The sequence below is a fragment of the Podarcis vaucheri genome (genome assembly GCF_965113315.1).
Source record: "Podarcis vaucheri genome assembly, chromosome: 6".
In the NCBI taxonomy this organism is placed as follows: domain Eukaryota; kingdom Metazoa; phylum Chordata; class Lepidosauria; order Squamata; family Lacertidae; genus Podarcis; species Podarcis vaucheri.
The window spans coordinates 51,845,216-51,860,979 of NC_138764.1; the positions used below are offsets into that span (position 1 = coordinate 51,845,216).

Consider the following 15,764-nt stretch of genomic DNA (forward strand, 5'->3'; position numbering starts at 1 on the left):
TTGTTTGGTTTACACAAAACCAAAGACACTTTTGCCACATTTGGACAATCAGGTACTGGCTTGACAAACAAGGCTTGTGGCACTATTATGAGTGTGTTTCCAGTGTTTCAAAGTCTCTAGATAGGGGTACAGTCATACCTTGGTTCTCGAACGTAATCCATTCCTGAAGTCCTTTGAAAACCAAGGCGTGGCTTCCAATTGGCTGCAGGAGCTTCCCACACTCAATCGGAAGCTGCGTTGGATGTTCGACTGTTCGCAAACTGGAACACACACTTTCGGGTTTGCAGTGTTTGGCAGCCAAAACGGACGATTACCAAGGCGTTTTAGAACCAAGGTCGCGACTTTATAAGGAAAGGTGCTCCTTTAGGTAACCTCATCTCAATATGTCCAGGGCTTTATATGCCAATAGCAAGACCTGAAACCTGGCTCAATAGCAAAATGGCAGCCAGTGAAACTCTTTCAGCCCAGGTGTTATGCACTGTTGATAGGCGCCCTCTTCCACAGTCTTGCTGTGGCATTATGCACTAGCAACAGCTGCCAGTTCAACCTTAAGGGAAGCTCCACAAAGAGTTCATTGCGGTAATCTAATCTGGAGACTTTCTGGGCTTTGACCACTTTACCTAGGCTATTCCAATAAAGGAATGGTCATATCTGTTGCAGCAGCCAAACTAGCAGAAGGTACTCCTTATCCACTGGTTCTCCAGTGACAAAGATGGATTCAGGAGCACTTCCAAACTACTTACTTGCTCCTTCAGAGAGTGAAACCCCATTTCGAACAGTCAGTTGTTCTGTTCCTGGGCCTGGGAAGTGCTCCTAAACAGAACCTTAATCCTAATCAGAATTCAAGCTCAGTTTATTGACCCTCATCCAGCCCATCATGGCACCTAAGCACTTACCCAATTCCTGCATAGTCACTTGATTCAGAAAAAGAGTTGAGTTATGTTTTGTCGCTCACATGATGTGACAGACAATACATAATAAAAGCAAAAACAACCCAATAACCCCCCCCCCGTCATATTTTAAAAGTGCATCAGATGTCCTGGTTAAAGGGGTGTGTTTTCATCTGGTGCCTTAAAGGGGTATAATGAAAGTGCCAGCTGAACCTCCCTGTGGAGAGCATTCCGCAAATGGGGAGCCACTGCAGAAAAGGCCCATTCTCGTGTTGCCACCCTCCGGACCTGCCATGGAGGTGACACAAAGAAGAGCGTCAGAGGATGATCTCAGGGTCTGGGTAGGTTCATATGGAGAGAAGTCCAATAAACTGTTTAATCAATAGGCTTTCTGCTAGACCACTGCTAAGCCACTGCCACAACATATTGGATCTGTGCATACATATGCCATGCTCATCTTTCAGTCGTGTTACTCTACAAAGACCTCTTATTGTCAGTGTTCAGTCCTTCTCTGTGCAACTTTTTTTGGTTACTTTTCTGTTTTAGAAGTTGTGACAAATCTCTTTCTTAGCATTTGACATCTTTTCCACTGGGAAGTATTATGAAAAGGTTCTGTTCAGTTCCCTCTTCTAAGCATGATGTCGTAATTTTCGACTTGATATTCCCCTGCTTATTCTTCTTTGAAGTTTCATTTAGCTCATTGAAATATAGGGGTGGCTGGGTGGCTTCTCTTACATTTTCCAGTACTGTGTGAATGGGTATTTGAAGAAAATACGAAAGTGTTAGATTGTTTTTTTCCTCCAGTGTCTTGGAGTGTGCTGTCACTGAAGATGTGATAGCCCTATATTTTGACAAATCGGATTTCTTAATTATAGTAGCCAGTTACATTTAAAACAAGGAAGATAAATGTTGTGTTTCTTGGTAAGAGATAAGATGCAGTAGTAAACAATATTTAGACTTGAAGTTTAATTTTTAAAGAAAGTTATTACAGTTTTATCAGATATTTAATTAGCTACAAATCTTTTCTTCTTTTATTAAGCTGGTTTTCATGCAGTCAAAGTAAGCTGAACTCTCAAAATGTTTGCACTTCCCTTTAGATTACCCTTCTAAATACTACCATGCATTTTATTTTATTTTTACTAGCCCACTAAGAGGCTAGTGGCCATGGAAATGCAGTTTGTTAGCGGCTGATAAAAACTGCCCTACCAAATAGGCTGGCACAGGAGGGGCAGAGCTGAGGGATGAGTTTCCCTTCCTCCACAGCTAGCCTGCAAACTGAATGGGCAGGCGGAAGAAGGACGGAGATACCTGTCCATTCTCTGCCAGTTCACTGACCTTCATGGTCACCTATGGCTATTCAGCTAAATACAGGTCTGATTTAGGAAAAGGACTGGTGAGAAGGTACTTTTCTATTTTTACTACAAATACCTTTCAGAATCAAAGCGTTGAGAAGAGAACATACTTCCTTATGTGAGTGCATAGGTAGTACTCTTTCCCTAAGTGATCTAATGTCAAGTGTGTCAGGAGATAAAAACTAGTTTCCATAAATTTTTAGAAGGCATAAGTAGTCACAGGTGAAGCAGGGAAGCAGAAAGGATTAATTTCTGCATATTTCATTTTGTTTCCTTTTGATAGAGAAACATTCTAAGAGCTGAGAAGCCCAGCTCATATTTTTTGCACACACTCTAAAATCCCAAGCCTCCGCTCTTTTGATCTCTTAAATATTGTATGTTGGACTCTTACCACTTCAAATACATCTCAGAAAGTGTGAATCTACATTCAAGGCTTTCCCCGCTATCTTTTTGAAAGAAAACTTAAGCTGTGCTGTTATGTTGTAGTGTGTACTGGAATTAAAGCAGCAAATCAGTGGGTCCCTGTCCACGCAGAAGTCCCAGTTGTGCCTGCTGCCTGGGAAGGCAGCAGGAGAGCAAAGCATTGGCAGCAGCTGGATTGAAGTCTGGCTCACCCACCATCTGGCTGTGCTGCAGCCCAGGGCCTACCATGGGAGCTGTAAGTCTAATTAAAGGCCTGGCCCAGGCTTCAATGTTGCTGTTTTCAACCGCTGGTGAAACCGCCATCGCACTCTGCCCCGCCAGAGGGAGAATCGAGCTGAATCGGCAAGGGGCTGATACCGCTCGTTCCTTCCTCCGCTTCTTTAAACTGCTTGGCTGAGGAGTGAGCTGCTGCCCTCGCCTCAAGGAACCCCTGACCTGTGGGATGGGAGCTCCGTTAAAGTGCTCCGCCTCCCCAGCTGAGAGAGCCCCGACCCTGCTGCTGTTTGCACCCGATGGGGCTGCTCAGCTGAGAAGCCTGAAGCCCGCCCTTCCCAACTGAGAGAGTCCCAACCGTGCTTGGCTGCCTTCTCCGGGAGGGTGTGCTGCACCTTTCCTCCCAGAAAGATGGAGCCCACCATGGAAGGCAGGCCAGGCAGTGCAGGGGCTCTTTGATGCTGCTGGCGGGCCCAGCGCTCACCAGCAGCCTCCAGCAACCCTTCCCCACAAGGCACGGATACGGTAGCTTTGCACCACGTGCCTTGCAGACTTCGCCCAGGAGTGTGGGCTGCATCATTCCTCCTGGGGTGAATGACCCCGCACCAGAGGAGAGAGACAGCGCACCCGCACAGGTAAAGGCAGTCAGACACATGGAGCCTGACAGGTTCCGTGCGCTTGGCTACTGCCGCTTGGTCTGACTTTGGGGAGTGGGGGGCAAGCTGGCAAGGTAGCTGCCCCCCCCCCCGTGCCAGCAAAGGCAGAGGGAGCTTGGCCAAGGAGCCCCAAGGTTTTTGTTTCTCCAGTGTGAGCGGCAGGGGACTTGGGGCTGGCTCTGCTGGGAGCTGGAGCTCTCCTGCCGCCAGCGGAGCCTGGCCAAGGGATCTTGGGGCTTGCTTAGCTGGGCGCAGGAGCCTTTCCTCCCCCCAGTTGAGCAGCAGGCTTGGACCAGCTGTATTGGCCACAGCCCGTGAGGCGCTGGGGTGAAAGCACCTGAGCTTCCACGATGAGAGCTGCAGGAGTTTCACCCAGTATATTGCCAGCTGGGGCCACTGCAGCTCTTTTCAACATCGCTGTATATCGTCAAACCGCAATGTTGGCTGGCAATACACCATATGTTGAAAACCCAACATCGTCCAGCCCTTGTGTGAGGTACAGCCACAAGCTTTTAGTGGCCTCATATGCAGGCAGCAGCTTTTAGGTGCCTCTGGGCAGAAATGTGGCTGCATTGTGAAAAACAGTCTGCTACTAGTCCCCTCCCTTTGGCTAATAGATTCATATATCTGCCCTGGCTGTCTGTTGGTGATGGTAGCCAAGAATATCTGTTTACAGTGTCCCACAGGGCCAATGCTAGACACGGTCTTTGCCATGAGTTAAATGTATCATCTGAAAGTTATCTTACTGTATAACTTGGTAATATTTTATCCCAGAATGCTACACTTGGGGACTTTGAAACAACAAAAATGATGCACAAGAAACTTAGGAAGCAAACCTATGGAAAAAATATCTAACACTGTTGTATTTATTTTCTAATTCTAGTTCTGGATGTTCGACACCTCACAAATGAAAAGATTTTTTCACTGATACAGGGATTTTCCTTACTCCACACTTGTGTTTGCTAGGTTAAGATAATTTTGTTGACTTTCAGAAACCTCCCATTACTGCACAATTTCTTTCTTGCTTACCGAAGCACAAAAGCCACAAAGAGAGAGAAACTTTAAAAGTAGGCATGGTGCATGGCAAATTAGGCACGCAACACCAATTAGCAAAAACACAGTAAAAGGAATTGCATGTCTAATTCACAACACGCTGTGCTGTAAATGCAACTCTTAGTAGTTTGTGAAATCACTGTGAAGTTTATCTAGTTAGAAGAGGCTTTGATTTTGGAAATAAAACTATCCAGATATAAACTCTTAATTTTACTGCTTTCTGTCAGTGGCTCCTAAGAATAGAAACTCATTTATATATTTATTTTCTAGTGGTACTGTGGATTGCTGTTTTGGTAGAGGTTACTAGTCATGCTATGTTAGGAATAGTTTAATTTCATACGTACAAATATATAGATTATCAGCAAACAGCAGAAGGCCACCAAATAGAAAAAGCATAATGGTTTCTGGTGAGGTAACCTTTTCTTTTTACAAATAAATATTTAGTGTCCACATTTTTGGTTGTTCTCTGTATTATTTCTTCATGCTGCAAGAATTGTATGTAACTAAGGGGAATGCTGTTCACACTCCTGTTGTTACAAGATAGAAATAGGTCTTGCCCGTCCCTCGAATTGTTGATACAGGAGTGAGCTATTCTCTTCTCAGGTTCTCCAGTTACGGAATTTTTACATTCAGCCAGGGAAGGATTGAAGAGAAAGCCCTGGCTTAGCATCATTACGGTAGCTGAGTTGGAAGCAAGCATTTCCTGCTCAGCTTACAGAAAGGGATAGGCAGGACAACTCTGCAGAAGCTGCTGCTGTGTCCAAGAGCTCTTGGCTGCAGTGCAGACTTCCTCAAGGTTCTCCCCTGCACCCAGTCTCCTGCCCTAAAACCACTTGCTCTTTGGGGGGCAAAGGGAGACTTAGTCTTGCCCTCTGCTTTTGAAGCAACCAGGATGAGTGAAGGGGAATTGGGCTTGGAGATAGCACATACCTTTTGACATGTTGCCTCTGGGCCCATTTTCTACCCTCCCCACCATACATGGCTGTGGAGATACATTGTGTTTCATTCCCTTCCTCTGTCTGCACTGCAGAGAGCAGGAAGGTTCAATCCTGCTGCATGCTGCTTCACCAGCACATTCCATGTAGGGAACACACTAGTGAAGCGGACCCCTTGCAGTCAGCAGTATTGAACCCTCCACTTGCTACCACCCCTTTGGGGAATATGCTTATGAAGCAGCACCCAGCAGGATTGCAAGCTAGATTCTATCCTGCTAGCTGCAAGGTGCTGCTTTGCAAGCATGTTCCCCACAGGGAAGGCACTTGCAAAGCAGCACCCAGCAGGATTGCGCACTCTGCTTGTACAGGGTACAGGGCAAATCACTCAGCTGGATCAAACCTTCCTGTTCTCCACAGTGCGATCAGGGGCAGTGGAAGGAGGCACAGTGTCGCCTCCTTTCCTCACCCTCACTCCTGACCAGGGGTCAGCAGACTTTTTCAGCCGTGGGCCAGTCCACCGTCCCTCAGACCTTGTGGGGGGCCGGACTATCTATCTATCTATCTATCTATCTATCTATCTATCTATCTATCTATCATGTATCTATCATCTATCTTATCTATCTAATGAACGAATTCCTATGCCCCACAAATAACTCAGAGATGCATTTTAAATAAAAGCACACATTCTACTCATGTAAAAACATGCTGATTCCAGGACTATCCACGGGCAAGATTGAGAAGGCGATTGGGCTGCACCCGGCCCCCAAGCTTTAGTTTGCCTATCCATGCTCCTGACCATATGTTGACTTTACCCCTGAATGTGCACTCCTCCATTGTTTCTCAAGACAGACCGATGCCAACAACAATTGGATGTTGCCCATATCTGGATTAATCTGGGATAGAGTTGTGCTTTCCTTGTACTGAATGTGGATTACATATTTTGAGCCCTGGGATTTTGAGTTAGATCCAGTTTTTTATAGAATCAGTGTAATCTGTTTAAATTAATGCTGCCTGATATACTCAAATGCTGTTTTCTGGACTGTGTAGGTCCTGCACTAGACCTTGAAAAAGTTCAGCCAGAATCCATTGAGCCTGAGCCTGAAGTACAGAATGCTTTCAGTGAGGAAGCAAATACATCAACATACTATCCTGCTGCTGTTCCAGTAATGGACAAATATATTCTTGAGAATGGAAAGGTAATTTAGGAGGCTACTTCATAAATATTTGTCATGTGGAATTTAGGTGAATTTCATGTCACTCATATCAGGCCAAGAGAAATCTAGAAGACCTTCACAGACATTTCTTGAGTTGTGGTTTCCTTTCCTGGTGGTCTTTGCATTTGTTTGGCAAAATGTACTCACAGACCACACACCTGGTGAAAATCATAGTTTTAGAAGAGTTGGAATGTCTTCCCATGTGTTAGACACAGTTATGTGAGAAATTTTGAAAGTAACTCAGAACTCCTAGATCTGATTCATAGATATCTATGTGTGTATATGTCTTTTGGAGATTAGTATTTCAATCATCGTTGAGCCTATATGGTTGTATGAATTCACTTTCTGATATAACTTGCTTTCAGTTTACATGAATGTACGCAGAACTCAGTTTCAAGTTAATTCTAACGTTTCATACCTTGAGATATTGCAGGAGTATTATTTTTTAAGATCAGTGGCTGGTTCTTATGAAATATTAAACAAATCACTACTAATCTGGATGCTCTTTGCTTTTTGGAAACTGACTGCATTTCCCTCCATTTACACTTCAGGTCCATCTTGGCAGCGGCATCTGGGTAGATGAGGAGAAATGGCACCAACTGCAAGTAACGCAAGGGGATTCAAAGTATACAAAAAACTTAGCGGTTATGATCTGGGGAACAGATGTTCTTAAGAACAGAAGCGTCACAGGAGTCGCCACCAAAAAAAAGAAAGACGCCGTTCCCAAACCTCCTCTGTCCCCTCACAAATTAAGCATTGTCAGAGGTACGTGACTTGGAGCATGCAATACTGCTGTGATGAAATGGGAGAATCTTTCTTCCTCTTTTTTTTTTTTTTAAGAAAATTACTCAGCAGCACAATTCCACATTCCAGTTACACTGTTGTGGGCAGGAGAGATATGCTATTGCTACACCAACAGAAAAGCCCATATATCCTATGCATGCTCAACCCAGGAGAAGAGGCAGGAAACACATAACCAGTTTTTTCTTTAATTGTGGGAAAGCAACAGACGTGCCCCTAGCATACATTGAAAACTGACCATTGCTATCCCTACTCACACATGGAGAGAGTCAGTGAACTCACAATGCCAGAGTCATACCCCAACACACAGCGTTAGAGCACCTCACTCCACCAACCCCATTGGCATAGCCATCAATGACCACCAGGTATCTCCTGGCAGGGGTTTGACTTGAGTTACTCTCTTCACAACCACCATTTTGGAGCACCACAGACAGAAGAAAAGGAGAGTCCAGATAATGCTGCCCCCATCCATATGCAGCCATAGATACCAGGAGCATAAGGAATGGAGGAGGAGCCATAGCTGGGTGGAACAGCTCACATTTTACATGGCAGGAGTGCCAGTTTAAAATTCAGGGTACAACCTCACACTAGGAAAGATGGGGAGTCCCCCCTCCCACTTGACACACCTTAGCAAATCAGGAGGAGCACTGCATGAAGCAATAGCCTGGCTGCTGCGTGGGCCAACCAGACCATTTGACCCACCCTTTCCCCTAGCACCCCATGTGACCAGTCACCTTCCTTGCTCTCTTGCCTGATAGTCCAGCGCTGCTGAGTAAAATCTCAGTAGGCCTCTGTCTCTCTCTTTTCCTTCTTCCTTGCCAAATGACTGCCTACTACACGCTGTCACCATCGAACTTGTGCAGCCTGATAGGCCTGCCCACTCATGAGTGAACAACCATTGAAAGCACCACTTCAGGCTTCCTTCCTTCCCCTCTCAGAGTCCCATCCTGAGGCCAGATCCTACTTGAGTACGACCCTACGAACGGCAACAACAACAACAACAAAAACATGTTGCAGAATCATAGCCTTTATTCAACTCAGCACATCTGGGATAGTGGACCCTGGAAGAGAAAAACTTTTCTGGGATGGCCAAAGCAGGTTCTTTATGACAGTTGCTCAATAGACAGAAGAGCAGGTTCTCCTTGTGGCACCAGCTGCATCCTAGGGACACCTTCATCTGTTTTGTGCCTGTGATGAATCTTCCAAGGATGTATGCACATCCTTGGGACAAGTAGGATGCTGTGAGCAAAAGCTGGAAATGTCCTAGTCTACTGCTTGTCATGCATTGGACCTTTCTTGTGGTCTGTGCAGAATGAGGGTTATCTAGTCAAGCCCCCTGTGATGCAGGAATCTCATCTAAATCATACATGACAGATGGCTATTCAACCTCTCCTTAAAAACCTTCAAGGACGGAAAGTCCATCACCTTTCATTGGAGTCTGTTCCTCTGTGGGACAGCTCTTACTGTCAGAAAGTTCTTCCTGATGTTTAGTCGGAATCTCCTTTCTTGTAACATGAAGTTATTGGTTTGAGTCCTCTGGAGCAGGAGAAAAGAAGCTTGCTCCATCTGCCATGTGACATCTGTTCAGATATTTGAAGATGGATACAATGTCTCCTCTTTAGCAGGCTAAACATACTCAATTCCCTCAACCATTCCTCCCAAGGCTTGGTTTCCAGACCAAGTTGTGCTCCCCCTGTGTTGGGTTTATATGCTAGTGGTAGTGTGCTGTGATTGGGTGCTGAGTTACACTGTGTCATATGGCCTGTCATATGACGACAAAAGAGATGTGGGTGGCACTGTGGTCTAAACCACTGAGCCTCTTGGGCTTGCTGATCAGAAAGTCGGCAGTTCGAATCCCTGTGATGGGGTGAGTTCCCGTTGCTCTGTCCCAGCTCCTGTTAACCTAGCAGTTCGAAAGCACGCCAGTGCAAGTAGATAAATAGGTACCACTGCGGCGGGAAGGAAAACGGCGTTTCCATGCGCTCTGGCACTTGTCACGGTCCTCCGTGCGCCAGTAGCTGTTTAGTCATGCTGTCTGTGGACAAACACTGGCTCCCTCGGCCTGGAAGTGAGATGAGCGCCACAACCCCATAGTCGCCTTTGACTGGACTTAAGCATCCAGGGTCCTTTACCTTACCTTTACCTTCATGGACTATTTTTCGTTTCCCACCCCTCCCCATCTAGGTCAGTGGGAGGAAAATTGCATCATGTCTGGGCATGATATAATGTTCAGCTGTTGATGGGGCCATGTCTGTAGTCTGGAGAATTGTAGGTCGTAGCTCTGCCCTGTTTTAGCCATTCTGTTGATGTATTTGATATTTTCACTAGGGTGTCTGTCATGGCAGTGATGTGTTCTACTAGCACCTGGCCCTCAACCAGTGGATCTTGAGCGTATGAGGACACCTTTAATCAATCATTGCACTGAGACTTTGTTAAGATATTCTCTCTCACACACAAAAAAAGAGTATAGCTACATACATACAAAAATATATGTCGATATAAAGCCTTCCACTTCTCTAATCTCCAAATTTTCATTCAAAATGCAGACAGAGGATCTGCAATCCATTTTAAAGAGGAAAATAGACACCTTAAGGCAGTTTGATAAGTAGAAAGGCATTGCCATACTTAATCTGGCATTTGAATGAAAATCCCTGCTTCTGAAAATAAAACTAATATGAAATTTTGTTTGACAGCACCTTTAGAAATGGTAAAAGAGTATGCATGTCTAACTATCTTTTTCAATCAAGGAACTATGTTTCAAAGCTTCTTCAAATTTGGTTGCAATCCAGAGAAAAATAAACCCAGTTAAAAATGCATTGAAATAGATGCAACTTAAGTAATTAATGTTCTTAATTGTACGATTAATGTGCTTAATTGTACAATCCTATGTATGCGTACTCAGAAGCAAATCCTATTGTATTCAGTGAAGTTTACTCCTTAAAACGTATGCCTAGGATTGAATATGTAGGGTCTAATTTCAATGGGATTTAGGTATACCTTATATATTCTGACCTGCATACTTTATATTAGGGATAGGAAACCTGTGACCCTCCAGATGTTGCTGGACTACAGCTCCCATCATCTCTGACCTGCCTGGGCCTATCATGGAAATCGTAGTCTGGCAACATTTGGAGGGCATCTCTACTACATGTATTCAGATTTCTCCTTGGCCGTGCCAAATTGACTTTTTATGTTAGCCTTGTTCCCACGTACCATGTCTTGATGTGTATCCATGTATAGCATGATCACTTCTTTATATCACTGAAAGAGAATACATAATCACAAGGAACCCTCAAACATTCTTTTCACATCATCTAAGTCTGGTACTATCTAAATGATGCATAAGGCTATAAATATCAGTTCTCGGTAGCTTAAGAAAACAAGTGGATTCACTAAGTATTATGCACGTCCAATTCAATGCATAGTACAAGAGAGGGCAAGCCCCACTTCATCTGTTAACCAGGGACACAGATATATGTGCATGGCAACTCCTTGTAGCACTTGAGGAAACCACGTGGACAAGGCTGGTCCTCACACCAGCACTGCAAGACTGTAAGCCAGGTTATCATTGGCATGGAAACCAATGATGCTACTGGAGCAGCTCTTATGAAGAGGAAGTTAACTTGGAGTGGTGCAGAAACTGCTTTCAATCAAGGAAAGAAAAAAATTGAGATGCTCCAAGTGCTACTGAGAAGGAGCAGAAATGAGCATGGAGAAGGGCTGTAGCTCAGTGGCATAGCAAATGCTTTGAATGCAGGTTGAAGAGCCCAGGTTGACTCTCTGCTGTCTCAGGGTAGGGCTGGAAAAGACACCCGTCTGACTGGCAGCAGCTCAGCAGTGTTCACTGTGAAGAGTACTGAGCTATATGAACCCACTGTCTCACTTGGTAGACTATAAGACATCTTCCTGTGCTGCTAGAGATAATCCTGTTGTGCCCAATAGCTAGGAGCTCTTTCCTTTCTCCCAAAATATTTTTAGTTATGGGGCAGCATCAGGCTTAGTTAATCAGCTGTCTTGTGTTCCTGGGCTTTCAAGCCAATGTTCTGGGAATGAGTAAAATTAGTAGTGTTCAGGGAAGCTGACTTTGTGGCTCCTTAAACCCTAGGAACAGCTGAAGTCTGCAGAGTTGTCGCTCAACAATCTGCAACAGCTTAACAACTCCATTCTAAACTTATGATCCTGCACAGGCTATTTTGTGTCTAGGAAATTTTAGTAAAATCAGTGGAACTTTCACACTCATTGCTAATCATCAGGGTTATGTCTGTAGGCAGTGATGCAACAATGCACTTAGACCAGATCTGTGTGCACATCAAGGTTTATTGTACTGGTTTTTCCCCCTCACTGGCAAGACTGTGAGATGGATTTTAACGTTGGGATGATGGTTCATCTGGGAATCATGCTGGAAATAAAACAGCAACAGCCAGCATGGGTAGATTTCAATAATGCACAGTAATAACTTGAATTTCCCTCTCTGTGTGTTTGTGCCTTGTTTTTCAGTTCAAATATTCAGTGTTCTGGTACTGAAGAAGGGGTGGGAGGTAGTTTTCCTTGATCACAGTTCATCCATCAGTCTTTAAATTAGAACACCATTTTTAGCCACGTTTCTTCCGCCAGCTCTTTCAGACCTCATTTTAATGCATATTGGCAGCTACCCTTTTCAGCTTAGATTATAACTAGGATTTTAAATATATTTTTCATTGTCCAAAAATTTTTGCATTTCAAGATGAGAGCTCGTAAAATCCATGTTTGATGTGGTTTTTACTTTTATTCTCTGGTCCTAGAATAGCTTCCTTAAAATACATCTTTTTTAAAAATGGAATAAAGCCTTAATGGGGCTAATATGTCTTGCTGTTTAGTAGTCCCTGTTGTGTAGTTTATTTTAAGGAAGTTATTAAAAAGTATGCTATGCAAACATTGTAAACCCTGTCACTGAAAAATAACCTTTTCTAAAACTTCTGAAAGGTGTCAGAGGAAACTGAAAAGGGTATAGAATGTTTAATTGTCATAACTTTAATATGGTACATTAACAATGCTATAAAACTTGTTAATTAAGTGAATCTCCATGGTTTTCTACCATATGAAGCAATAAATTGCTGGTGGGGAAAATACTAGGCAAAGCAGAAGTTGTTTAATCAGTTTGGAAGCCATTACAGCAATAGTAAGAACCAGTGGCTATATTTTTTGCCACTTTTCCACCATGGGTGTGTGTGTTTTTATATATATATATATATATATATATATATATATATATATATATATATATATATATATGCAGGTTTTGGTGTCTTCGGGTGTCTTCCCGTGTAAGAGTCGGGGTGTCTGTGCGACGTTTCGACGAGGTCTCACTCATCATCTTCAGGCTGGTGCTTTCGGCTTCTTGTTACTGGAACAGAGCAGAGTCTGGTGTTTGAGTTCCTATAAATACTGTTGAGGGGTGTGGTGTATAGCCTCCAACGTTCTGGGTAGAGAGGAAGTTCCTAGATTAGTGTGCCTTTTCTTCTTTTGTTCCTTAATTACTTGAGGGAAATCTTGGGTGATTTCATGAGTGATATTCTGAATATCACTGGGTGGGTCATTAATTACTTGAGGGATATCTTGGGTGATTTCATGAGTGATATTCTGAATATCACTGGGTGGGTCATTAAGTGTAGATTAGATTGCTAAAGCTCTCGTGTCTTGACCTCTTGAGCTTGTGAAGAGTTTTTCTGAGAAGATGGCTGTGCTGCATTTAGTTGTGCTCTGGCTTGGCTTCGTGTATAGGGGCGAGCTATGGTTTTGTGCCTTGTGCCAGCCAGATCTGTGTAGGGATTGCAGGGGGGTGCAGCATCCGGAGGTGCCACTATAGTTTGGTTGCTGGATGGAGTCTGTAATATGTCTGTGGAGAGGGTCTGGGTTTGGGTCTGGTGTGGTTGATTGGTGACGGCGTTCTGTGTGCCTCTGGTTCTGGTGTCGGTTTTTGTGGGGAGGGCTAATTTCCAGATGTCTGGCAGGCGGGACGTGTCGTCACGCTTGTTCATGTTGTGAGGGTGTTTCTCTATCTCGATGGCTTCCATGATTATTCTCTTGTGGTGATGTTCCATGTTAAAGAGCAATTTGGAATCTGCAAAATTAATTTCGTGTCCTGTTTCTTTCATGTGTTGGAAAAGAGAGGAAGTTTTTTCTTCTTTTTTGACGGCATTCTTGTGTTCTGCGATACGTGCATTTATTCGTCTGTTTGTTTGTCCAATGTACGTGGCTGGGCAGACTTTGCAGGGTATTTCATAGACCCCTTGGTTTTCCAGCTGGATTTTGTCTTTTGGGTTTCTGAGGATATTGGCTATTTTTTGGTTGGTGCAGAAGGCTGTTTTGATATTGTGTTTATGGAGGATTTTGCTGATTTTGTCTGTAGTGCCCTTGATATAAGGAAGGAGGGCCATGCCATTGTTTTCTTCTGTGTCTTGGTTTTTGGGGGGTGTTTCTTTTTGGATTAGCTTTGTAACCCTGTTTTTCTGGTATCCATTGGCGATTAACACATTTGAGAGATTCTGTAACTCAGTTGTCAAGTGGTCTTTGTCAGCCAGGCGTTTGGTTCTGGAGATGAGAGTCTTGGCTACGGAGTTTATTTGTGCAGGGTGGTGGTGTGATTGTGCATGTAAGTAACGGTTGGTGTGTGTTTTTTTCCGGTAGATAGTGTGTCCTAGGGAGCCATCAGGTTTTTTGTAGATTAGGACGTCAAGAAAGGGGAGTTGGTTGTTGTCTTCTATTTCCATAGTGAATTGTATTTTGGGGTGTAGGCTGTTGAGATGTGTGAGGAAGCTATCTAGTTTTTCTTTTCCGTGTGGCCAAATTACAAAGGTGTCGTCAACATATCTGAGCCAAAGTTTGGGTTTGTGTTCTGACTTGTCTAAAGCATTGGTTTCAAAGTGTTCCATGTACAGATTTGCGATGACCGGTGAGAGGGGTGATCCCATGGGTGCTCCTTCTATCTGTTTGTATCTTTGTCCATTGTGGATGAAGTACGTGTTGGTTAGGCAGTGGTTGGTCAGGTCCAGGATGTATTTGGGGGGGTTGTATTTGTTTTGAATGGCTGTCAAGGCTTCATTAATGGGCACTTGAGTGAAGAGAGATACAACATCGAAGCTCACAAGTAGGTCATCGGGATGTAGGTATTGTTTCTTTATTGTTTCTATGAACTGGAAGGAGTTAGTAACGTGTGAAGCGATGGATTCTGCATAGGGCTGAAGTTGCTTAGCGAGAAATTTAGCGAGATTTTGTAGAGGTGAGCCTATGGAGCTGACTATTGGTCTGAGTGGTGTTCCTTCTTTGTGTATCTTGGGGAGACCGTAGAGTTTGGGGCATCTGGATGATTTTTCTCTGGGGATGATTCTTAGCTGGATTTCTTCACTGATAGGAGAGGCTTTTATTTTGGATTTGGTGGTTTTTTCCAGATAGGTGGTGGGATCTGTTTTTATAGGTTGGTAGGTAGGGTCTTGGAGTAGATTTGATAGTTTTGCTTGGTAGTCCGATGTGTTCATCACAACAGTGGCGTTGCCTTTGTCTGCTGGGAGAATGATTATGTTGTTGTCTTTCCTCAGGTTGGTGAGTGCTTTCTGTTCTTCTTTGTGTAAATTGCTTCTGGGTGGTTTGCTGGAGCAGAGGATGTTGGTGACTTCAAGTCTGATTTTATTGGCTTCATCTGGGTCGATTTTGGTCAGGCTAGCTTCGACTCCGCATATGATGTTTTCCGTGGGGATGCGTCTCGGGGCGACTGCAAAGTTGAAACCTTTGGAGAGTACTTTGGTTTCAGTTGGGGTGAGGATCCTGTTTGATATGTTATGTACTGTTTGTTTCATGGGTTGTTGTGGAGGGTGGCTGGGCTTCTGGCGTTTTTCTAGTTTGTAGAGTTTGTTGGTGTGTCTGTCTGTCTTATGTGAGGTCTCAGTTTCAGCTCTCCAGACGGCTAGTTGTTTGCATTTGTCCCAGAGTGCAGGGTGGATTTTGTTGCATAGTTTGAGGTGAAGAGTGAGCAGATCTTTGTTGGTTTGGTTTAGTAGGTATCTTTTCTTATGTATTTCGTTTCTGATTAGGGATAGTTCAGTTCGTTTCAGGATCCTTTCGGTAGCTGGGGTTTTAGAGTGGAATTTAAGTTGGAAGCATGTGGGAGTTAAGTTGTTGTCTCGGCAGTTGCGTAGGAACAGGAGATCACATAAGATGGTGGCTCTTCGGATTTCTAGTTTCTCGTAGGTTC

General features: G+C 44.0%; 1 protein-coding gene across 5 annotated transcripts in view; it reads left to right on the forward strand.

Annotated features, from left to right (window-relative positions):
• LOC309534535 (BEN domain-containing protein 5-like) overlaps positions 1–15,764 on the forward strand; it is a 730,363-nt gene that overhangs the window by 425,151 nt on the left and 289,448 nt on the right. For 4 of the 5 annotated variants that reach the window (XM_082226765.1, XM_082226763.1, XM_082226762.1 and 1 more), the window contains 2 exons: positions 6,570–6,718; positions 7,288–7,501. The exons of the other annotated variant lie outside the window; for it this stretch is intronic. In XM_082226765.1, coding sequence (XP_082082891.1) covers positions 6,570–6,718; positions 7,288–7,501 — 363 coding nt within the window. The remainder of the gene's footprint in view (positions 1–6,569; positions 6,719–7,287; positions 7,502–15,764) is intronic. 5 annotated transcript variants of the gene reach the window in all.